This window comes from Camelus dromedarius, chromosome 7 (assembly GCF_036321535.1).
Source record: "Camelus dromedarius isolate mCamDro1 chromosome 7, mCamDro1.pat, whole genome shotgun sequence".
Lineage (NCBI taxonomy): Eukaryota > Metazoa > Chordata > Mammalia > Artiodactyla > Camelidae > Camelus > Camelus dromedarius.
The window spans coordinates 3020638-3045619 of NC_087442.1; the positions used below are offsets into that span (position 1 = coordinate 3020638).

At 49.0% G+C, this 24982-nt stretch overlaps 1 protein-coding gene across 4 annotated transcripts in view; it reads right to left on the reverse strand.

Annotated features, from left to right (window-relative positions):
• Window positions 1–24982, reverse strand: part of DPP6 (dipeptidyl peptidase like 6) — an 846033-nt gene that overhangs the window by 404874 nt on the left and 416177 nt on the right. The window contains exon 1 of one of the 4 annotated variants that reach the window (XM_031455766.2): window positions 10827–11195. The exons of the other annotated variants lie outside the window; for them this stretch is intronic. Within the exon in view, the coding sequence (XP_031311626.1) occupies window positions 10827–10883 (57 nt within the window). The 5' untranslated portion in view covers window positions 10884–11195. Of the gene's footprint in view, window positions 1–10826; window positions 11196–24982 lie in introns of those variants that run through there. 4 annotated transcript variants of the gene reach the window in all.

Below are 24982 nucleotides of genomic sequence, written 5' to 3' on the forward strand. Positions count from 1 at the left end.
TAACACAACACTGTAAATCGACTATACTTCAATTAAAAAAAAAATCACAGAAAAAAAGACGGATCTGAAATCCAAGGGTAGTGATCGACACTGTCGGTTCACTTTAAGCTCGTGAACTAATGAAATTTCCAAATGTTTCAACGTCCGAACGCCTGCGGGTCCAAGTCCCCGCGCGCACAGGCGTTAGGCTGGGGCTCCTCCTCTTTCACACTCATCTCCCCACACCTGTTGTGTAACTACCACCTTTGAAGCTATTTAAGGGTAAGAGGAGATGGAAATTACCCACTGCACACTTCCAGCGCAAGCAGAATTTATTCATTGTTGCTTACTTGGAAAAAATGGTGGAGAAAAACATTTATTATATCTTCATTTTTTTCCCTTGTTTCCAAAGCAACTCATTAAATAACTAATTAAATAAGAAAAGTTGCTATGAAAAACCAAATGCCTCCTGGGATGGTGCCACCAAACGAAGAAAGAGCTACAACTCCTGCACGATGTGAAGACAGAGAACAGCGGTCAACCCCTCGCTGCCCCAAGCCTGTACCTTTGTCAGCTGATCTGCAGACAAGAGTTTTTCAGTGCATATATAATACTTATTTCTTTTATTTCCTGTGCCATTTCCAGTTAATGTCAGTTTTTGTGTTAATCTCTTCAGTATATAACTTTTACCACATCTCACCTGGGATTGCTTGCTTTGGAGCAAAAAAAAAAAGGGGGGGGGGTTGCGTCCTGAATCTGCAGTTTGTCTGCTGTGTGATTTTGGTAATTTACTTAACCTCTCTGAGCCTTACTGCCTCCTGTGTAACATTCTACTGCTGAATTAGATGTCTGGTTTGAAAGCCGTGCCCCCAGCTGCTCTGGGGCTCTGCTGGGATGTCCCTGGGTGTCCCTAAGGAAGTGCTGTCACCTCTTTCACATGTTGGGTTTGGCTTATTTAATTTGGGGAATAGGTTTCTGTTAAGAAAACAAAAGTCCAAAAATCACTGGGCAGGATGGTCTATGAAACGCCTTAAAAGTCCAACATTCTATGATTTCATAAAACAGCCGCTGTTAGAATGGACACACAAGCCTCCGCCAAATGCTGAAAGCAACAAGAGCCGTTCACATGTCAACGCCATGCCAGCACACAAAGGAAGTGCTCACTCGACAGCAGTTTGAAATCTCCACGCTAGGAAGTGTTCTGTGCTTCACAAATACAGTGTAATGGGCATTCTCTCCAGATGTGGACACAGACCAGATTGGCCCAAGGTCCCTCAGCTAGGAGCGGGGACCTGGGATCAGAAGTCAGAGGCATCCATGCCCACGCCCACGTGTGCTCTTCCAACCCCCCGGAAAAAGAGCGACTGGCGAGGTCAAGGCAGAATACCCCACCCCTTGCCCCACCCTGCCTTTGTAATGAGCAGGTCAAATTAATGGAATGCATTAAGGGAGCTCTGAGGCATTAAGGCGCTAGGATTTTTAATAATAAAACAGCGCTTACCTGCCGAAGTTCTCTTACTGGTTAATCTCATTCTCTACCTGTGTACCATGTGACCTGGTACTGGTGGAAGCCAGTGTTTATTCTGCTTTTCAAAATCATAGCCAAAAATTCCAATTGTCCTGAGTCTTAAAAATATCTCAGGCTATTTCAAGAAATAGTGCATGTACGTATCTCTACATCTATCTATCTATCTATCTATCTACACACATATTTGTGTGTGTGTGTGTGTGTGTGTGTGAGTGTAACCATTAAGCCCTAAAATATTTTGTTGCTTCTAAGTAAACTTGAACTTCACTGGGGACATCACAAACCCCTTTAGCTCGCAGCACCCTTTCCAGCCCATCAGACACACCTGGATGACAGAATCCCTCCCCCCACAAAGTGTTATCCTGATGTCCAAGTCATTCTCCCAGTTGCACACATTCCTCCCCAAACCCCCTTCTACTGAGCAGGATTCCATTCTGTGAAGTTCCGTTTTCCTCCCTTTCTTCGAGAATTGGCCTGACCCTGCTCTGCTTCCCCCTGCAACCCTTCCCACGCCACCGTGTCAGCACGCCCGGTTTCCCCAAGTCGCCTCCCAGCACAGAGCGCTCAGCCGACCCCCAGGTCTGGATGGCACAGCTGGGAAGGTCTCTGCTCCCCACCTCCAGCTGCTCCACCCAGCCCTCCTCGCCGGCGATGCCTCTCCCCTGACAGTGCGCCTGCTAATCAAAGAGAAACCTTCCTCTGAGCCAGCATCTGTCCACAAAGCACAGGGGGTATTAGGTAGCTATTAAAATTTAAAAATATGTTTACTTGCCTCTCCCATCCAGGGATCCAATTTAAGATACAAAGTACGTGCTACAATTCTAAGAGTTCCCTGAGTGAACACAGTAACAACCTCAAATATTCTAACAAGAAGAATAAAAATCGCCTCTTCAAAAACAGAGAAGTAAAATTTCTCTCATTAATTTTAAAACAGACATCACCATCATTCAAGGACATCTCTGTTGTCTATTTCTACAAGAGAAACGAAATGGATGGCCATTATTCAAAAGTCCACAAACGATAAATGCTGGAAGGGGTGTGGAGAAAAGGCAGCCCTCCTGCACTGCTAGTGGGGATGTACTTTGGTGTAGCTGTTATAGAAAACAGTATGGAGATTCCTCAAAAGACTAAAAATAGACTTACCATCCAGCAATCCCACTCCTGGGGACATATCCAGAAGGAACCCTAATTCAAAAAGATACATGCACTGCAATGCTCATAGCAGCACTACTTATAATAGCCAAGACATGGAAACAACCTAAATGTGCATCGACAGATGACTGGATAAAGAAGCTGTGGTAGATTTATACAATGGAATACTACTCGGTCATAAAAAAGAATGAAATAATGCCATTTGCAGCAACATGGATGGACCTGGAGACCATCACTTTAAGTGAAGTAAGCCAGAAAGAGAAAGAAAAATGCCATATGATATCATGTATATGTGGAATCTGAAAAAAAAGAAAGACAAATGAACTTATTTACAAAACAGAAGCAGACTCACAGACATAGAAAACAAACTTATGGCTACCGAGGGGGGAAAAGGGTGGGAAGGGATAAATTGGGAATTTGATATTTGCAGATACTAACTAATATACATAAAATAGGTGAACGACAAGGTCCCACTATATAGCACAGGGAACTAAATTCAATACCTTACAGTAACTTATAGTGAAAAAGAATATGAAAATGAATATATGTATGTTCATGTATGACTGAAGCAATGTGCTGTACACCTGGAATTGACACAACATGGTAAACTGATTGTACTGCAATAAAAATACACATATACAAAAAAAGAAAAGAAAACAAAGGGGATAGATTTCAAATTCTTTGGTCTGATGCTCATGTCAGTCTGGGTTGAGTCTAACCTTCCAAGGACACAGACTCCCATCACTGTCAAGAGGAACCACAGGAGTAGGTCGGAAGACAGACTCTGAACTTTGAAAACATTCTGAAAGAGCCCCACCCACCATGGTTTCCCATTTCAATCAGCAGACCGTGCGGGGGCCTCGTGGTCCCGTCTCCCACCTCCACACACAGGCGTGCACACTGACATTTTTCAGAAGCCTGTGTTCCAGATTAACAATGGAACAGCCTGAGATGATGCTCCGAGTCTCATGTGCTTTCTGATGGGAAAGCAGTTTCTAGTTCTGGCAGGAGAAACTAAATCTCTCTAACAATTGACCAGATCCTAGTAAGGGAATAACACAATAACACAAAATAACAGAAAATTCTCTTATCAAGACTTTATTATATCACTAAGGTGTTTCGTAAAGTCGCTAGCGGAGGACTGCATCCCAAATCCAAGGGCATCCCAGCCACCACTGCTAAAAATAGACAGGCAGCACTGTGGACGAGGGCCCACGGCACTGGCTCAACGCCTGTGCCGAGGCAACGCTTCCTAGGAGGGGACTGCTGCAAGCTTCAATTCCATCACCACTAAATCCTCCTGGGACTGGAAGCTGAACACAGAACAGCAGCTGCTCTCTGGTCCTCGCCAGACGCAGGACCTGCTCCATGTAAATGCAGAATTCACAGAACTGACCAGATACCACGAACCAGCAGTGGTTTAAGGGGTGCCATGACTGTGCTCACTGTGACCGCTCCTTAAGTTTCCATTCATGATTGTGACTAAACACCACAGGTTTTTTTTCTTTGATCAACTCTGTTGGAACTTTGTGCCAGAAATTTCAACCATTAGTAATTCCACTGGGTCTCATCACCAACTGCTGTTGTTAAAATTGCAGATGCTCTCAAGGAAAGTGATGCATTACACTGACTTTATACATTTTTCAGTGGTTGGATTTGTCTCAGTCATTGAGCAAGGCCAGGTGGAATCACATTGAGAAGGTTTGATAAAAAGTCAACTATGGACAAATATTGGTACCTTATAGGTACCAGTGACAACTAAAGGCCAATCGGGATTGACAGATGACTGGATAAAGGAGCTGTGGTATGTTTATGCAAGGGAACACTACTCAGCCATAAAACAAAAATAAAAGAAGGCCATTTGCTACAACATGGATGCACCTGGAGATCGTCATTCTAAGTGAAGTAAGCCAGAAAGAGAAAGAAAAATACCACATGATATCATTTATATGTGGAATCTAAAAAAAAAAGATACAAATGAACTTATTTACAAAACAGAAACAGACTCACAGGCATAGAAAACAAACTTATGGTTACCGGGGGGAAATGGGCTGGGAAGGGATAAACTGGGAGTTTGAGATTTGCAGATACAAACAACTACATATAGAATAGATAAACAAGTTTATAGTGTATAGCTCAGGGTACTGCATTTCATATCTTGTAGTAACCTATAATGAAGACTATGAAAATGAATATACGTATATATACATATGACTGAACTATTACGCTGTACACCAGGAATTGACACAACATTGTAAACTGATTATATTTCAATGAAAAAAGGGAAAAAAATTTTAATTTTAAAAAAGGATAAATGACCCCATATTCTGAATTTTTTAAAAAAAGGCCCATTAGGGACATGGCGGTAAAGAGTTCTGGAGAGTAAACGGCAGATGGGGGAAGGACTGAGAACAAACTTTCTGGACTGATCACTTTACCTGGGCTATTTTAAAAATTCCTTTCCACCCCTCCCCTCTTTCATTCATTTCCCCACTTCAAGGAACACAGGATGCCCAAGTCAGGAAGGACCCGGGAATGTCTCTCATGAAGAATTACAACAAACAGGATTTAGGCTGAAATTCCACTCAATTACATGGTTATCCACTCCCACACTTTAAGGCCACAAAGTAACCAAACCCACATATGAAATAAAAACCTTTTAGCTCATCCTGCCTTTCCAAATGATGTTGGAATCAAGAACGCACAACCTCCACTCATCTGGTATTTTCAAAGCAAGGACCTCCACCCAGCACTGATCTCTAAAAGCTTACAGAGAATCACTTCTGCCCCAAGTTATACTCTTTTCCTCGATTTTTAGAACTCGGTCGACAGACTCATTCTGTCTTCTCTCTCTCTCAACGAGAGAGGGTGAAAAATGTCTACGGCAAAACCAAATCAGTTAATGCCAAACGCCGGCATGGCTCATTTCCATAAAAGATAACAAAGCTACAACTGCCAATAAGGCGGGAACACGGGGACTGCTCATCCCTGCAAGTGCTCAGCATCTGAGCCTCCCCCACAGACATGCTGGAGCTGAAGGTGTTTTGGTGATGGTTAATAGAAAGCATTCTCCAACCCTCTAGGTCCCCCGGGTTTCCTCTGCGGAGCATTTGAAGGTCCTGGCTAAGCCTTCTACGGTAACTCCAAGTCCTAGAAATGAAGGGCTGGATGAAATTCAGTGGAATGTTGATGCAACACAACAAAACATGTTCAATGCACAGAGAAGGCATCTTTCAGGAAGAAAACTCAGCTGCTTTCCACTTGTTTCGAATTTGGGCTGTGTATACAGCCAGTCTGGGGTTGTCTGGGTTTTTGTTTCGTCAAGTGACACTTGCTAACTGACTGCTTTTAACACATCCCGTGACTTGCATCCCAGAAGAGTGGGAACTACCTGTGGACACCCGAGCACACAGATGATGGCTTTAGGCCAGTGTCTGCTTCATGGCTGTGCTGTTCTCTCTGGTGACGAGGCTACACAGCCTCATCTAAGAAAAGCATCACGCCAGCGCCCTCCTTCCTCTCCTCAAAGACGTCGCACAGCTCTCCCCCGCGCCCCTCAGCTGCCGGCTCCACCCGGCAGCTCCAGGCACTGAGCTCTGGCTCTGAACCTGCTCCCTCTACAGGACAGATGTCCCCTCAGACCCTTCGCACACCAACCCCTTCTGCAGGCAAGGAGCTTCTCTCCCTCTCCCTGCTCTGGAAGTCGAGGAGTCCGAGATGAATTTCAAGACAATCTTAAGAAGCCATCATCCCTCTTCTTCGCCCAGTTCCTTCGAGTCTCCTTTTTATCCAGAGAGTCTTGGCTAAGTCAGCCCGTGGGCAGAACATGATTTAATTTACACCCGGACAATTTCTGCATCCATCGTGGGAACTAACGCAGCACATCGTGAGACTTTCTGAGTCATGAAAGGACCACGGCTCCTGCTGAAAGGCTCATGAAGACGTCAGGTTTGCGCTTCCTAACACTGAATTTGTCTTCTGGTTCTTCTTCTTCCCCTTCCTCCTCCTCTCAGCCCCCCTTCTCTTCTTAACACCACCGCTGCCTCCACCGCAGGTACCTCTCATTGCCTTTTCCTTTGACGCGGTTACATAAAAAATTTAACTCCCATGATGATCAAAGCCAGATCCTCTGCCTCAATATGTAATTTTACCACTGAAAGAAGCAACACGGTCTAACGCAAAGAGGACTGGCCTGGGAAAGTCAGCAGTCATCACCTTTGTATCCTACCCTCGTTCCAAATTCTAAGCTCCATGCGTTTTAATGTTCACTTCATAGCTGTTTATAAAATTTTATTCACTTCAGAAAATTCTTCTGCAAAGGCATGGTTATTACAAAGGTCCAGGTAAATAATCCAACCTACCAGTCAGCAGCAGGTCCTGGGGCCCATAATTTAACAGGAGAATAGACACACTGGGGCAATCTTAAGTCCTTACGTATTAGGACTTGTGTAGCTTGGAGAAAACAGAGAAGCAACAAAAAGTAATTGTTACATATAGAAGGACCGTCAGACCCACTGGCATTCAGATCTAGGAAGTCATCGAGGCGGTGAACTTGACATTCAGCAGAAGACCCAAGTCGGCCCACAGAACACAGAATATTTCTGAATGGGAAGAGGCTTTTTTGAAGACCTTTTAAGAAAAGGCATATTCTTATTTAACTGCGAGATCCCCCAGCCAAAGAGGGTGGACTAGGTCACGCGATGCACTTACGAAGTCTTTTCCAACCATGATTTTGACGCATGGGGTCTGCCTCTGTGTGTGTGTCTGTGTGTGTGTGAACAAACCCCCCACCAACACATACAGATACAGAATCTGCCACTAAAAACTCCTCCCTGCTCAATATTTGAGGAAAAAAATGGTCACGGCTGACAGAAGCAAGGAGAATGCTTTCTGTCTCCTCTTACTCCCCACGGCATCCCTGATCACCACTTTTCAATTTTGGCATTTGAAACGAGGACAGTATATTTTAAAATAAATTTATGCTTTAATGTATTTTCAGGGGGAAAAAAAAATCCCTTCCTTTGTTTCTCTAAGGAAAGATCTAGTTTGTTTGTGAGAATACACTAAATTTAAACCAAATTGGCCTCAGCCTTTTCAACTTCACCTCACAGGCTGACCTCTGGGCACATGGCGAAGCTGGGGGCAGGCCAGTGTGGACTCCACGACCGACAAGCCTCTGTAACATCTGATGGGCCTCAGAGCCAAAGGAGGGATTTAATTCATTCCGCTTAAAAGAGATACTGTGTCCAAACATCTTTGAGTTTTCATATTTCATTTAAAAATAATTCTTAGCATCTCCAAAGAGAGGGAGTAAGGCCTTTAGATGTCTCTTCTCCATTTTATTTCAATGTTCATACAGTATCATTTAAAAAAATTCTTTCTACAGAGTCATCTATTTTTAGTACATATTTTAGAAAACAAATTGGAAAAACTTGGCAATCTCTAATTCATAGGTAAAAATCGTTTGATTTTTTTTCATTAATCTGCAGTAATCCTCAGCATGTAAAAGTTATTTCCAGCCACCACCCACGTGCCTGGTTCCCAACTACCAAGGCAGGTAAGAAACTGTACTACGCCTGTGTTAGCTTGCTAAGAACTAAGGGGTAGTCTGCAGGAACCAAAGAATTTTAAAGACTGTTCAAAACAAGTCTCAGGCTACATTAAATGGAAATCCTCGGTAATGCTAAGAGTTTCAACCAAGGAACAAGGCCTGGTGAGTTGGCGGCAGCCATGAAGTTATTAGCACAATCAAATGATCCCCAACTTAAAAACCAAAGCAAACCACAAACCAGCATGTGTCTCTTTCTCTCTCGTTAAAAAAAAAAAAAAAAAAAAAAAAGGAAGCATATTGCTACCAGCCTAGGAAAGGGGCCATCCCCAAAGCTTCATTAGAAACAAGGGAGCAATATGTGTAGAATTGGAGGATGTGTTCAGAGCTCAGCAGCCTACGCACAGAGAGTTTGTGTCTCTTGAAAACTGACCGATAAGGGAGGAGGAAGAAGCAGTCTACATGAGCTGTGTTACTCGCCGCTCTGTGCTTGGAGCAGTTTGCTAAGACCACGGCCAGCGCCCCCTACAGGCGTGTCGGCTTTAGATGTGCGGTCTCCGACCTCCGTCCCACTCTGCCTCTGCTCCCGGCCCTTCTGCTGGCCTCCTCTTTGCTGGACGTCACAGGGCAGGCTCTGAGTCCCTCTGCCAGGGACCGCAATTCTCACGTCCCTCTGGGAGCAGGGGAAAGGGCCCTCCCAGCTGCATGGGATGGGACAGCGGCTTCTGGACGTCCCACCTGCTCCCTGAGACCACGCACCCCTGGTCTTCAGTGTCAGGCCAGCTGAAGTCTTCCACGATTTCAGCAGGTTCAAGCGTAAGGCGCTTCCCATGATCAAAAGGTATAAAATCAAATGAGAGCCTGTATACGTCCTCCCAAACCCACACCCTGGTTAACCATTTCCACTCTCCTGGCAGGTGAGGGTATCAGGCAAAATGAGAGCAAGCTGAGCAGAGCCACGGACCTCCTTCCACGTAACACAGACCCGGCTTCTGCGTGCCTGCCCTTGGGCTTAGCACTGTGCTCTCTCCCCAGTCACTGCTCCTGTCCCATGGTCGGAACTGCCACCTGAGTCCTCGCCGGAGCCTGGAAGCCCAGGGCAGGTCTATTTCCTAGCTAGTGAGGAGGAGATCTGTATTACAAGGAAGCCCAGGCAGTTACAGGATGCTAACTCGGCATGGACACTTTGCTTTCGTGAACAAATATCCTGTAGAATATTTTAAAGGAGGAGGGCTTGCCTTGCCCACCGAGAACCCCCGTGTTCATGCTGCCCAGAGCATGAGCCCTCACACGAGCCTGCCCACTGCACAGAAGAACCCCTGCATTTCCACATTTACAGAATCTTCTTCCCAGAAGACGTGAAACTGTATCTAAGTTCTTTAAATGATGGTGATACAGCTAATAAGATGGTCTCATTTTTTAATGGGAAAATGGACTTCAAGGAAATGACCCCAAAAAGGCAGCTTGCAAGAAAAACAGATCCAAAGTTGTCTTCATAAGGTCTCTGAATAGTTGAGGATGGGATGTCACGCAATGTCCCTAGAGAGGCTCTCTGCCTTCCTGAACTCTAGAGGGGCCCCCTATCTTTGCCCCAATCCCAGCAAGGGACTGCTCACAACACCCCTAAAATAAGCAGGGAAGGTCAGCCCCCGCTGCTGATTCACGAGGCCTGAGGAGGCTGCTCTGTGAATCCACTGGTGTCTCCCAGGGTCTATTTTAATGATCTGCCGAGGAGAACTAAGCAGCGATTAAAAAAGATAAGAACCCTCAAGATCTTCTGAGAAGGGAATTACAGTATAACAGCCTGCTGGTTTCCCTCAACTCCAGAGTCTGCAGACACTGGGCCCTTCAGGCCACCTGCTGTCATATGGGGACACCAATGCAATCCTTGCCACCCTTGCCAGCCCTCCAAGGCCTGCTACTGCTCAGCTGGGGCCCCACTGGGTCCCCACGGTGCCTCCTCTGGCTTTTCTAGCTGGGAGAGTGTGTACTCTCCAAATGCCAGGATGAACAGCAGCGACCTGGTAATACCTTCAGAAATAGTTTTAAAAGGAGGAAAAGGGACACAGGTATCCAAAAAAAGTCCTTTCAGCACAGCTCATACGTCTTCTTTCGACTTGTGTTAGGACCAGAGCAAAGTCCTGCTGGAAAGTCAGAATAAACGGAATATTAAATGGAACATTTTGGGGGGTGGGGTTTAGCCACCTCCTCCATCCCCCTCCCCCAAATTACAAAGTAGTTGAAACCTCCACAGCAGACGGGCTGAATTCTGCAGCTCTGAGAGAGGCCTTTGTCCGGAGGTCCCTTTACTTCAAGTTCACCTCGGCAGATGCTCCCTGTGGCTGTGCATTACTGATGGACCAAGGGTCTTTCAAAAATAGAAGTGGGGGAGAGGACAAAGGCAGACCCCAGCACACACTCAGCACTTCATTTCTCGGGCCAGCTCCGTGGCTCAGGTGGCCACAGTCATGCGAATACTAAATCACTCAACACACACACACACACACACACACACACACACACACACACACACACACACACACACACACACACACCCGCGGGCGCGCACGCACACACACGCACACCGAGACCCGGGAACACTCCCTAAAGCAGCATTACCTGCTCCTGCTGCTGCACGGATTTCCCTGAAGCATTTGGCTCCTTGGCTGTAGTCATGATCTCCTGTCCGGGGTGCACAGCGGCCCGGGGGCCGGTGCGATCTGCCGGGCAGTTTGGGGCCACCAGGGTCTAGTCGGCGGGAGGACTAGGATTTAGTCCATACTTCCGAAATCACACGGCTACTGGGGGATGGTGGGGGAGGGCGCGGGGGAGGCCAGCCTAGTTTTCTCTTTCAATGCAAAGAGCGGAGCGCGGATCCGAAGAGGGGAGATGCTGCGGCTCAGCGGGGCTTCTCCAATTAGCAACGGCCTCTGCAATCGCCACAGAAAAAATGATAACTGCTTAGCAACCTGCAAGTGGCGGCGCGGTGCAGGAAGGGGACCCGAGCGATGCGCGCCGCTCCCGCCCGCCTCCCGCGGCGCACGGCGCATGCTCGGCCGGCGGGCAGGGGAGGGGACTGGGGAGGGGGCGCCGGCGGGAGGGGGCGCCGGGAGCGGCGGGGACGCGGGCGGGGCGTGGCTACAGCCCCGGGAACCGGACGCCAACCTGCGCAGGGGGCCGGAGCTGCGCCCCCGCAGCAGTGCTGCCGGCAGGCGCGCCCGGGCAGGGGGCCGCTACGGGGGCCACAGGGCGAGGGGCTTTGTTCCTCTCCTCTGCCAAGTGCCCGGCGGCGTTTGAGGAGGAAGGTGCTCCGTGCGCACCAAAGAATGGCTTCCCTTCTGTTTGCCCGGGGTGCGGGGTTTGCAGGAACGCTAGCCATCGAAACCTTGGCCTTTATTTTAAATAAATTGAGAGAACTTATTATGTTCCATCCTTTCACTCAAAGAAGCTTCTTTTTCTTTTTGAAAATCAACCAGGACCTCAAGGGTGTCTGTTGGTTAAGAGAAAAAAAAGAGAAAGAGAGAGACAAGCCCATGGACTGACCTTACAGGAACTCAAGGGCTCCCGCCGAGTCCTGGGCACAAGGAGAACGCAGGGACAGAGGTGGCCTCCTGCCCTCCCTGCCGGATGTCCCTGCTGCCTTGCTGGGACCCGAGCACCGCTGCTCCCGCCCTGCCGCTGCCCCTGGCTGGACACGAGTTATAGGCGGAGGAGAAACGCAGTGTGGAGACTGCGTCCGGCTTGACCAGCTGGTAGCTTGCAGGTGGGAACACCTGTGCCTTCCAGAACCCGGGGCGCTCCGGGCGCAGAGGCCTTCTGTGGCCCCTCTGCGTTGCCAGCGCACTTCCTCGTGGAGAGGAGGCAGAGGAGATAAGCTTCCAGTTACCAGTGTTTAACAGAAGACTTCCCTTTGTTCCGCTCCTTCCCAGGGCCCCCCGACCCCCGTCATCTTACAAGAACAAACACACACCAGCAAAAGCCAAGGCATCGTGTCCCTTCCTGGCGTTGACAGTTGAGTCCAGACAGTGTTGCCTGGTCACCTTGACGGCAGCCTGAACCAAATTCTAAGTATCTATCTGGTGCAGATTCCCAAAGCTCAGGACGGGCATCTGGGAGCCTGCCTGGCTTGGCCGAGAGTGAAAAAAAAAAAAAAAAAAAAAAAAAAAACCCGTGCGAAATCCCCGCCACCGGCTCAGGCTCTGGCTCCTGCTGCGTCCGCCTGGTATTCAGACTTCCCCGCTGGGTGGGGAGTTTCCGGGGTGGCTCCCTGCATCTGTGGCCTGCTACGGGAGAGTCTAAAGCAAGGGTTACCACCCGGGTGGGCTGGACTGAGTGCGCCAGGCCACACAGACCCCCAGGGGAGTCGCTGTGCAGTGTTGCTCCTGAGGGAAAGATGCAGCCACTGCAGCAAGAGGTCCCCAAGCAAAGCTGCCATCCAGGCCCCCGCAGCAAAGACTCAGAAAGGAGACCTGGGCAGTGAGATGAGCAGCACCCCTCCCCTGGTACACCTGGACCACAGCAGCCCCCGGGGACTTTGGTGATGGGTAAGACCAGTAGCCCCTGCAGCAAAATGATTCATTCCTGAGCACCTAGAACTGGTCTGTCCTTCAGAGTTCCCTCTTCAATTAAAACTCATTTTAACATCTGTTAACATCTCCGGAAGGACCCACTGCTAACTCACGGGGTCCATGAACACCGCCCAGGACTGATACCCAAGGGCAAAGACACCAGCGGGAAAGGGAGAGAAGCAAAGGGAAACAGGACCCGCCTGCTCAGCTGGCTCCCTGGGTCCAACCAAGTCGGCGGGGCCCCAGGGTGCTCAGCTGTGTCCGGTGGGGAGTGATCTGAAACCCTTCGGGCACTTCTATTTGACTTCTCAGTAAAGACCTTAAGTGTTACCCTACATCGAAAATGAATATGGGTAGAATGCAAAGTTTATGCACATTTGCAAGATTATACCTGATACTTCAAAGGAGTCTCCTGCTGGCTTCAGATCAGCAGATCTCTCGGGGCACTTGCCTGGCCCAGCCCCTCCCAGGTCTCACACCCCTCCTTCAACTATATCCGGTGGAAAGGCTCTCGAATGGTGGGTTGATGGAGGCCAGGTTGTGCCACTCGGAACCTTTCTGTGGGTCTTTCTGGCACCAGGTGCCCAGTAGCCAACTTTACTGCATATTTTGACTTTGACTGCTTTTCAGAGAGAAAGGGTAGGACTTCCTGCCAAATCAGACAACAAGGATGAACCCAGAGGACATTACAGGGAGTGAAGTAAGCCAGTCACAGAAGGACAAATACTGCGTGATTCCACTTACATGACGAATCTAAAACAGTCACACTCACGGAAGGAAGCAGAGAACAGAATGGCTCTGCCAGGGGCTGGCAGAGGGGGAAGGGGGCATGGGGAGTGGCTGGCTGTTCTACGTGTATAAAATTTCTGTTATGCCAGATGAGAAAGTTCTAGAGCTTTGCTTCAAACACGGCTCTCTAGTTAACAACACTGCATTGGACATTTATAAATCTGTTATGTGAAATAAGTCAGACAGGAAAACAAATATGATTTCAGTCATATGCGGAGTATAACAAACAAGCAGAAATAAATGAACAGAACCCTCCTACCCTGTTGGTGGGAATGTAGTTTGGTGCAGCAGTTTGCCATAACAAGGAGATTCCTCAAAAAACTAAAAATAGACTTAACCATGTGATCCAGCAATGCTACTCCTGAGCATATATCTGGAGGGAACTCTAATTTGAAAAAATACATTCACCCCAATATTCATAGCAGCACTATTTACAATAGCCAAGACATGGAAGTAATCTAAATGTCCACCGACAGACAGCTGGATAAAGGTGTGGTATATTTATACAATGGAATACTACTCAGACATAAAAAAGAATAAAATAATGCCATTTGCAGCAACATAGATGGACCTGGAGATGGTCATTCTAAGTAAAGTAAGCCAGAAAGAGAGAAAAATACCATATGATATCACTTATAGGTGGAATCTAAAAAAAAAAAGAAAAGACACAAATGAACTTATTTGTAAAACAGAAACAGACTCACATACATAGAAAACAAACTTACAGTTACCAGGAGTGGGGAAACGGGGTGGGGAGGGATAAATTGGGAGCTTGGAATTGCACACACACACTACTATATATAACATAGATAAACAACAAGGGCCTACTGTTTAGAACAGGGAACTATACTGAATACCTTGTAATGGCCTATAATGAAAAAGAATCTGAAAAGGAATACATGTATGTACATGTGTGACTGAGGCATTACACTGTCCACCAGAAATTGACAAAACATAGTAAACTGACTATACTTCAAAATAAATATATAAATAAATGGTGTGGGGCACAATTCAGCCCCTAACACATGTTAGCCTCACTTTACTAATGAGAAAATTGAGGCTTAAAATGATTAAGTAGCTCCTCCAAAGTCACACAGTCAGTAGGAAATGGCAGAGCCGGCATTTAGGTCCTGTTCTGCTCTGTCAGAACCCTTGCTACCCGACAGGCGCACATGCAGGCTCCCTTTAGACCCTGGCCAAGCGCCTGGGCAGGAACCCGTTCCCTGGATTCTCCAAAGGACAGTAGGGGTCCCGACCCCTCAGCTCCTGCAAGGTGGCAGGCAGCTTAAAGTGTCCTGCCAAGTCCTCCCTCCGGGCAAGTCCCTGTGTGGACCTAGGAAGGAGCGCATTTGAAGGAGCGCAGGAGGGACTCAGCCCTTCCCCGGTGAGTGGCTCCCTGTGCCAAGGGGGTGGGAGAGAAGCTAGTGCAAGCCAAGCAGCTTCATCCTGTAGCTGAGCACCTTCCTGGAGCACCGAGCGGGCTCTCCACCGAAGCCCGCTTCTCGGCCCCGCCCGCTCTTCCCTGCATTTGCCGGACACAGGCAGCTGAGCCTGGCAGAGCGCGGCAGCCCGCCTGCCAAGGAAGACGCCACCAGCTGCCTGTCTTGCCATGTTACTCACCTCCCATCGCAGCTGGCACCGTTGCCCAGCTCTACTAGAAACCTCTCAGGTCCGGCCATCAGCTCCCTTGCGTGGACCCGAGGCACAGCAGTCTGGGGCAGGGGCACCTGGACAGGGGCTTGTCCCATGGCCACGAGCCGGCCTCCATCCTGTCTCTCCCCCCAAGGCATGTCTGACAAGGGCGGCTGGCACAGGTTCAGCTCATTAGGTTTATTTGGGGACAGGGAGGCCTGGATCCCTCTGCAGCTCCACACAATTTCTCACCCCTCTGATTTCCACTCACCTGGCCCTGAATAGCCAATCAGCTAAACAGCTTTGCTGCAAGAATCTCTCCATCAGCGAGTCTTCATCAAGCAGCTACTAGGTGCAGACAGCGAAGCCACCTACAAGAAACCACCTATGCTGGCTGCCTTGCTGCTGTAAGGTTGGATCAGAAGGCCCTTAGAGTGAGATACGGGAAGTTTTTTTTTTTTAAGCATGAACCATCTGCAAGAAGCCTCTTCTAGCTTACAGTTTCCTGAAAACAAAAGCAAATATGGGTAGCTAGGTAAGATTCCCTGGAGAGTCAGGCCAGGATCCAAAGAAGCAAATTTAAAAAAAAAAGAGTTTATATATATATACACATGCTGAAAATGACCAGGGGGGAGGAGAACATGGATGTTTCCTGAAGACTGGGTTTCTCTAGGGAAACAGAACCAAGAGAGAGAGAGAGAGAGAGAGAGAGAGAGAGATTGGTTTAGTTTAAAGAATTTAAGGAATTAGCTCACTCCATTGTGCGTGCTTGCAAATCTGAAATCTACAGGGTAGGGTAGACCAGAAGGCTGGAAACCCAGGGAAAAGGCCCTCTGGCAGCAGAATTTCCTTTCTTGGAGTGATCAGTCTCTTTCCTCTTAAATCCTTCAACTGATTGGACAAAGCCCACCACATCACGGAGGGTAATCTGCTTTACTGAAAAGTCTACTGATTTAAGGTTAATCACATTAAAAAGCCCAAATCCTCCACAGCAACATCCTGTTTGACCACACTGACGCATAAAAATAGCTATGACAGGTGATGAGCAGAAATGACTAGTAATGCATCTGTCAGGGTGAATGTTCTTAACTTACTCTTCTTCTCCACTGCCCCTCCCCCACCACCCCTACCTTTTCCCATCTTTCTACCTCGAATGCTTGCTACCATCTTAAACCATGAAATCAAGACCATTCATGGGAGAAAACAGAAGGGTCTTGTGAGAAGAAGTAGCTGTCACATTCTTGGGCTGCTAAACTCCAAATTCTATACACAAAAGAGAGAAAGAAACTTCTCTCTTACCTGGGCTCAAGTTAATACAGTACAAGTTCCTCTCTGTCTTCTCTTCATGTTACTGCTAACAGTGTTGTTGAATGTTCTACCCCCCATGCCTGTAAATCAAAGAAGTTAGAACACTCCCTCACACCACACACAAAAACCAACTCAAAGTGGCTTAAAGACTTAAACATAAGACAAGACACCATGAACCTCCTAGAAGAAAACACAGGCAAAACGTTCCCTGACATAAATCTCAGCAGTGCTCTCCTAGGGCAGTCTACCCAGGCGATCGAAATAAAAGCAAAAGTAAACAAGTGGAACCTAATTAAACTTATAAGCTTTTGCACAGCAAAGGAAACCATAAATAAAATGAAAAGACAACCTACAGAATGGGGGAGAATATTTGCAGATGATGCAACTGACCAGGGCTTAGTTTCCAGAATATACAAACAGCTCAATACAATAACAGAAAAACAAAAAACCCAGTCCAAAAATGGGCAGAAGACCTAAACAAACATTTCTCCATTGAAGACATACAAATGGCCAACAGGCACATGAGAGATGCTCAGTATTGCTAATTATCAGAGAGATGCAAATCACAACTACAATGAGGTATCACCTCACACCAGTCAGAATGGCCATCTTTAAAAAGTCCACAAACAATAAATGCCGGAGAGGGTGTGGAGAAAAGGGAGCCCTCCTACACTGCTGGGGGGAATGTAAATTGGTGCAGCCGTTACAGAACACAGTATGGAGATTCCTCAAAAAACTAAAAATAGACTTACCATGTGATACAGCAATCCCACTCCTGGGCATGTATCTGGAGGGAACTCTAATTAGAAAAGATACAGGCACCCCAATGTTCACAGCAGCACTGTTTAGAACAGCTAAGACATGGAAGCAACCTAAATGTCCAGTGACAGATGACTGGATGAAGAAGCTGTGGTGTATATAAATATACATACTACTCAGCCATAAAAAGGAATAATGCCATTTGCAGCAACATGGAAGGACATAGAGATCATCATATTAAGTGAAGTAAGCCAGAGAGAGAGAGAGAAAAATATCATATATCACACGTATGTGGAATCTAAAACAAAAAGACACAAATGAATTTATTTACAAAACAGAGATAGACTCACAGTCATAGAGAACAAACTTACGGTTACCGAAGGGGAAGGTGGGTGGGGAGGGATAAATGAGGAGTTTGGGACTAGCAGATACACACCACTATATACAAATAGATAAACAGCAAGGTCCTGCTGGATAGCACAGGGAACACTATTCAATACCTTGTAATGGCCTATGATGAAAAAGAATCTGAAAAGGAATCACTCTGCTGCACACCAGCCATTAACACAACATTGTCAATCGACTATACTTCAATTAAAAAAACTGTCCCCCTGAAACTATAGCCAATCAAGTCAGGAAGACGCGGGAGCCAGTCTGTCTTAGGAGACCTGCTAAACGTGTGTGGATCTCTAGATGCAGCAAACGTGTGAGCTTCCAGCTCGGGGTGCACGCACTGGGCCCCGGGCCAGAGCCAGCCCACTGCTTGTCATTTCAAACGCAGTTTTGCGGGGACACGGCTGAGCCTGTCCATTCACGTGCGGTCCAGGGGCAGCTCCTGTGCTACGAGGGCAGAGTATACGCTGAAGCAAAGACCACGTGACCTGTGAAGTGTAAAATGTTTTCCCTCTGGTCCTTTACAGGGAAGGTTTGCAGACCCCAGGTTGAGAGTGACCTGGTTACACAGCCATCAAAGTTACATCGGCTCGCTCAGAGTCACGCATTCAACAGAAACAAACCTTGTTTCAGGGCCGACCATCCCTCCCACCCTCCAAATGGGAAGACCACAGGGAGAAGGCCTAGCGCTTCCTACCAACAGCCTAGAAGACACATCCCACAGGAACGCAACTGTCTCCTCTCCTGGCGGCGGTCCCCCCACCCCCCCACTGCTGTCAGAGTGTCTCACTTCCTGTTGGGAGCCTGGGGCTCGACCCCGGAGCCTCCACACACCCTCCACTGCGCATCCTCTCCCAGTGCCACACCGGTTCCATGGAATGGGGTTCAGTGCCCGGGAAGCAGGAACCTCCCATGGATTTGGGAATCCTGAGAGCATTCAAATGGTTTGCAGAATCCATGCCTCCATCACTTAGAGTAAGTGTTCATAATTCTTTGTTTGGAGAAATGAATAATGTGGTTTATTCAGAGGAATTCAAGTACAAGTCACATTTGAATGATTTTCATCTTTTTCTAAAAGATGCTTCCGTTGCTCATAAGAAACTTTTACAAGGTAAGGTGGTACTAACCACTCTTCCTGGCGAAGAGGCCACAGGAGGCTTGTAAGCCAGTGTGCCAGCTGCCCAAGAAGCCAATGGCCCCATGTTTACTGAGAAACTATTATGTACTCTGTACATAAGTCAGAAAATGTGCTCCCACAGCCACAGTCTTAACAGGAGAGGGAAGCTTGTAACACGTAAATGCCTTAGGAAGTCCAGGGAGAAAGATGTGATGGTGGCGGTGGGGAGGGGCTTTGGAATCAACCTGGGTACCCATCCTTGAGCAGGGATGTGCAGAATGCTCTGGATACACACCATGCAGAGCTAAGCAGTGACAAAAAGCAAGGTAATGTGTACACAGAGCAGCATGGATAGATTATAAACACAGTGCTTAGGGCAAAAAAAGAGAGAAATATAGACATATTTAAACATATGTATATATGTGTAAATATATATTTACATAAATCACATATATGCATGTATACATAAACCCAAACCATTTAACAAATAAAAATGCATTCATATAAAATATGTGTTTTGCTAAAACACATGCAAACACAAAGCTACCCACCAAACATAACAAGTGCTGATGAAAAGGGAATAGATTATGAGCTGAGTAAGGAGAAGGACGGGGGGAGGGAGGACGACAGGCAGGGAGGGCGCCCAGGACAAAGGGGAGGAGGAAGGCAGGCGTGGGCTTTGCTTGGACCCCTGGTACCAGCGTGATGTAAACTGCACCTCTGTCAGTAACGGTGGAGAAAGTCAAAATAAAGCGTACGGAGCCCTGCACTGTCACTTGCACCATCTTACTTAATCTTCACAACAATGCCGGCAATAGCTGTTCAATTCTTAATTTACAGATGAGGCAATGGAGGCTTCGAGAGACCGGATCATTTGCCCAAGGTCACACGGAGGGTGCTCTGATTGACGGGCCTGGCGTGAATCCACATCTAAGGCCAGCTCTCCGCTCTCTGCGCAGAAGCAGCACGTTCCCCAAATGCCTTCCAGCTGGAAAGGTCTGTTTTGTGAGTCCAGGTAGACGTTCCAAGGATGATAATCAAATTTCTCAAAACTGCCATTATGCAAAAACCTCTTAAACCATCTCCCAGCTCTGTTCATGCCCTGGCTGGTGGACGGCAGCCCCTGTTCAGCTGGCAGGGGGACCAGACGCAAGGCTAACAGTGTGACATTTTGAAAACCTTGTTGCAGATGTTTCATGTTTCATCCGAAGCAGCTTGATTCCATTCAAATCGCTTTGCCTTTGCTGTCTCCCCCTGACCCATCTCGTACCTTTAAACCCAGGCAAAGAGAAAGGGCACCCTGGCACCCAGGCAGGGGGACACCCGAGCTGGCCACTCATGGGTGACGGCTGGCAACGCCCGCTCCCCCACGGGCGCCTCACACCGCCAGGGTGACCTTGGCAGCAGCCGCTCGGCAGATGCCTTGTTTATGGTCTCCAGCGGCCCCAGCTGAAGTTTCTGGGGCTGTTCACGAGGCCAGCTGTGCACAAGCTCTCCTGTTATTTGGGTAACTCTCGGCGCAGTGGGGAACTCAGACACTCCTGCTGTCACACTGTCATCAATGGTGTTTCAGGGCAGATGTCCTCAAAGGAGCCCCCGGGTCACCCTCCTGGCTTGTGTTTTGCATCCTGTCTGGTTTCCCAGAACCTCTGCTCACCTCCTGCCTTCTTGTCGGGGCGGGGCTGTGTAGCAAGCAGATCGGGGTCCGGAAAAGTTTTCACACCCCCGTGGGAACACGTCTTACGTAACAGGTCCCACCAAGCCTTTAAGTTCTCCTGCTTCATTTTCAACACCGAATCAGTAAATAAGCAGCTTCGTGCGGGACATTCCCAGAGAAGGAGCAGCTAATGAAGTCACTCTCATCCAACTTTGCAAAACACATCTGATTTGGCTTTGGGGATGAGTGTAAATGACAGAGTAAACGGTCCCCTTATATTGGAGACACATATAAACAGTGTCAATCTAAGACACCTGGTATTTTCTCTTGGGAGGTAACAACAAAGCAAGGGCACTGACAAAGGAGCGTCAAAGAAAACATCAAAGCACTAGCACTGGCTTCGCCCCAGCCCCTCCTCGCTCATGAGCTCCTATTCGTCCTTCAATGCCCAGTTCAAATATCACCTCCTCCGGCCCCTAGACTTCATCCCTTGCCTCATTGTTCTCCCATCACACTTTTTATGTCCCATACTTATGTGAAGTCCTTGTCACATCACAGCATCGTGGCCCACTTCCCTGCCTGGCTTCCTAGCCCCACTGTGGGTTTTTCCAGGGCAAGGCCCACATAAAATGATGCGTTGCCTGTCAGTCAAAGGAATGAGTTTTAATAATTTCTTATTTGCACACCCCAGGTCCGTTCACGTGCTGGCCACGTGTAAGCCACCACGTCCAGACTTCCACTGCTAAACCCCTGCAGCAGCAGGCGGCTCATAGAATGTCGTCAGAGCAAAATCAGACCCACTGGGTGAATCGGGGATGCTCAGTGGTGCTTCCCACTGCTGGACTGACATCACCTTAAGGCCACGTCTTCCTCTTTGTATCTCCTGTGCTTAGTACACCGAAAACAACAGAAAAATGGATGTGTTCGGGAGAGAACTTTTGGAAAACGTGAGTGTTGCCTCGACAGAAATTAGGAGGAAGTTGCCTCCCTCCTCACGATGCTCCAGGAGAGGGAACACCAGACTGTTCACTGCAGGAACTCAGGACCAGAAAATAAATCCAGGCAGACTCACAACGCGCGACGTCCCACGCGGAGCTGCGCAGCGCAGGATGGTCACAGGGGCTGCGAGGTGGAAGCCAGCATGTAGGTCGCCCTGGGAGGGCGGGACAGCGTCCAGAGGACGAAGGCTGGACTGGCCCAGCCAGATGCTTTCAAACCGTGCTGCAGGGACTGTCCCTCACACCGCCAAGAGGACAAGGGTGGGAGACGGGGCTTGCCTGGAACTTGGGACCCCGTCCACACCACCCCACCCGCGCCTCAGCATCTGCCCCCTTCGGGTACACCCGGCTCCCCACCCGAGACGGCTTCTCAAAGGAAGAAAGAAGAGAGGATGAACAATGCCCACCGAGGGGGAACACTTCGAACACTTCAGAAATCAGAGATGACACCTGCATGAGGAAGGGACGGGTCTTCACCTCGTCAGACAAGCATGGAAGGTTCCGAGCCCCTCAGTGCATCTTTGGCTGAAATGAGAACTAGGTTAAAATCCTTAAGAACCAGAGCCCGGCCTGTCCAATCACAACAAAAAGAGAGCGTGTGTCTGTGCTTGAGTGTTGAGTGGGAGGCCCCCCCGGCCCCCCGGGGGGCAGAGCTCAGGGGCAACCGGGGAAGACAACGACCCTCCCAGGAAAATTAAGAAAAACAAGGTTCATGTCATGAAGTTGATTCTGCCATTTATCGTGCCAACCAGCATTAAAGGAGAGAAAGCAGAATAAAACAGAAAATAGAAGCGGACACAGCTCTCAGCAAGGGTGTGGTTTTGCGAAGCTTTGGGGAAGTGGGGGCACGTGTGACAGACGAGAAAGCTCTTCTCCAGGTTCTGGGGGGGCCACTGCGCCTGCCCGTGGGCCTAGGGCTCCCGTTCATTCCAGGCCTTTCTCGCCCTTTCTGAGGGCGCCCCGGCCCCACAGCTGCTCCTGGACGCTTTCAGACGCTGACGCGGGAGCCTCAGCCTCCAGCACCCAGCAAGGCCCCCTTTCCAACACACCCGCAGGACGCCGTGCCAGGCCGACCGAGGGCCCCGCCGCGGCGGGGAGAGCGCGCCTGAAGCGGACGAGGGCTCGTGACCCACCGCGTCTCTCACCAAGACGCCCGGCCGCGCTGGGACGGAAAGACTGCCTGTGCTGAGCGCGGCGCCCAGGACGGCAGCCGTGCTTGAGCCGCGCCTCAGAAGGACGCGAGATGGAAACCGGGATGACTGACACGTTCTCAAAGCCCGTCCTGAGCAGGACGCCCGGCGGGAAAGAGCGCGGTCCGTGTGGTCAGTTCCCAGGGAGGTCGGGATGCGCAGACACACGCCGCTAGACGCAAAACAGACAAACAACAGGGCTCTTCTCTAGGGCACAGGGCACTCTGTTCAGTATCTTGCAGTGACCTCTAATGAAAAAGAGTATGAAAAGGAATGTATACACACGTACGACTGAAGTTAGCCTGCACACCAGAAATTGACACAGCATTATAAGCTGACTATACTTTAATTAAAGAAATAATAAATAAATAACTAAACAAACAAATAAATCTAACCACCCCTCCCCACCAAAAAATGAATTCTATTTAAAAAAATCAACCTTGGCTTTGAAGGGCTCCCAGTCTAGTGGGAAGGCAGACAGACAGACAGTATCTCTAGATAAACGCGAAGGCAAGTGTGTTCTGAGCAAGATCAACGGACCCGTGGTTCTCGACGGCTGTTGTAAGAAGTCCCAGTGGAGTCACAGGGCCAGGGTGACTAGTGCAGAGAGGACTGGGCAGTGGGACATCGGGTACAGAGGAAGGGTGGCGATGGCCAGGAAGGCCCTTTGAGGGGCTGCAGGGCATCTCGGGTGCTGGGGCGCACAGTGGGCGGGGGGGGGGTGTGGAGCTGGCCAAGTTCAGATTATGAGGCGTCCTGTTTGTTAACGGAACAAACTCAACCCTGCAGACAACGGATGAGATGATGTAGGCAATAAACTGGCATATGAGCAGATCTGCCATTTAGGAAGGTCTCTTTTCAGCGGGTGGAGAATGAACCAGGGCAGATACCAGCTTAGAAAGTTTCGGGAGTCGTCCAAGCGAGAAATAGGAAGCGCCCGCAGTGAAACGGTGCGGACGGATAAAAAAGAAAAATTAAAAGTGCGTATCTGGGTTGACCTCAAAGAACCTGTTGACCAATTAAGAGTGGATCCATTTTCTTCGGCTAAATTTAGCTGCAGTACACAGATAACCCCCTGGAAAGCCCGGAGCGAGGGGCTGTCAACGTCAGACACGTGTCCCTCACTTCCGCCTTTCACTCGTCCTCTTTCCCTGGCGCTCGCTGGGCCCACGTGGAACTCACTGCCCAGCAATTCTGTGACGGTGGGGATACACCGTACTGATCACACCCCATTTCTTTTCAACAGCCTCTCCATCGACTGTTCTGCCAAGCGTTCTGGTCCCTCCAACTATTGTATTTCAACCCGAGGGCTCTGGGTTCCTTATTTTGATTAATCTGGTCCGTGTGGCTCATGGGGCAAGAGTAACTCCGGGTTCAGGACGTTTAGCTTCAGTGCTGGCTTTAGAATAAATATTCGCGTCCGCCCCACCCCCATCCCGAATTCATATGTTAAAACCAAACTCCCGTGTGATGGTATTTGGAGATGGGATGACCAGGAGGTGACCAGGTCCTGCGGGCAGAGCCTCACGAGTGGGATCAGTGTCCTGGGGAAGGAGGCCCTGAGGGCTGCCTCGTGCCTCCCGCCACGTGAGGACACGGTGAGAAGACATGAACCAAGAACAACCCCACCAGCCACTGAACTTGCCGGCGCCTTGATCTTGGGCTCCAGCTTCCAGAACAATGAGAAATAAATGTCAGTTACTTACAAGCACCCCCCGCCCCCGGCTAAAGCATTTTGTTGTAGACTCCCCAGCAGACTGACACCCTGCACGCTGTCCACATCCGGCTCCCAGTTCACTTGGTGTTTGTTCCCTGGACTCTGGAGGGGGCTCACTGAGCAAAAGTAAGTCCACACAAATGTGATGTCAGTCCTGCCCCCTGGAGGAGGAAGGTGTGCTCCCTGGTGTCAGCGCAGGGTCTGCCACACACACAAGCTGTGTGACTCGGAGCAGGTCACCGCCCCCTCTGGTTTTGTTACCCAGCCGGGGTCCTGCTGGGGCAGGTGCCTGCCAGCCTTGCTCATTTGTGCCCCGCCCACCTCGTGCTTTGCACACAGTAGGTGCTCCCTAAATGAGGGTGTCCATTGTGGAAATGAGAGGATTGAACCAGCCCAATGGGGCACAGTGCCGGTGACTCTGACTCTGAATCAGGTGCCACCAGTGCCCTGCAAGCCACTGGTCCAGCGACGGGACTCAGACAGGAAGGACTCTCGGTCGTGGGCTTGGTGGCCGTTGGCCTGCATTTGCTGTGCCGCACGGAGAGCTTGGTCCTGCCGCTGAGAGTGGAGAGCGGCGTCTGGGTCATTTACTGAGTCTCAAATGCTTCTCTGCCTCGGCTGAGGGTGGCTTCTTGTTTCTCACCTGG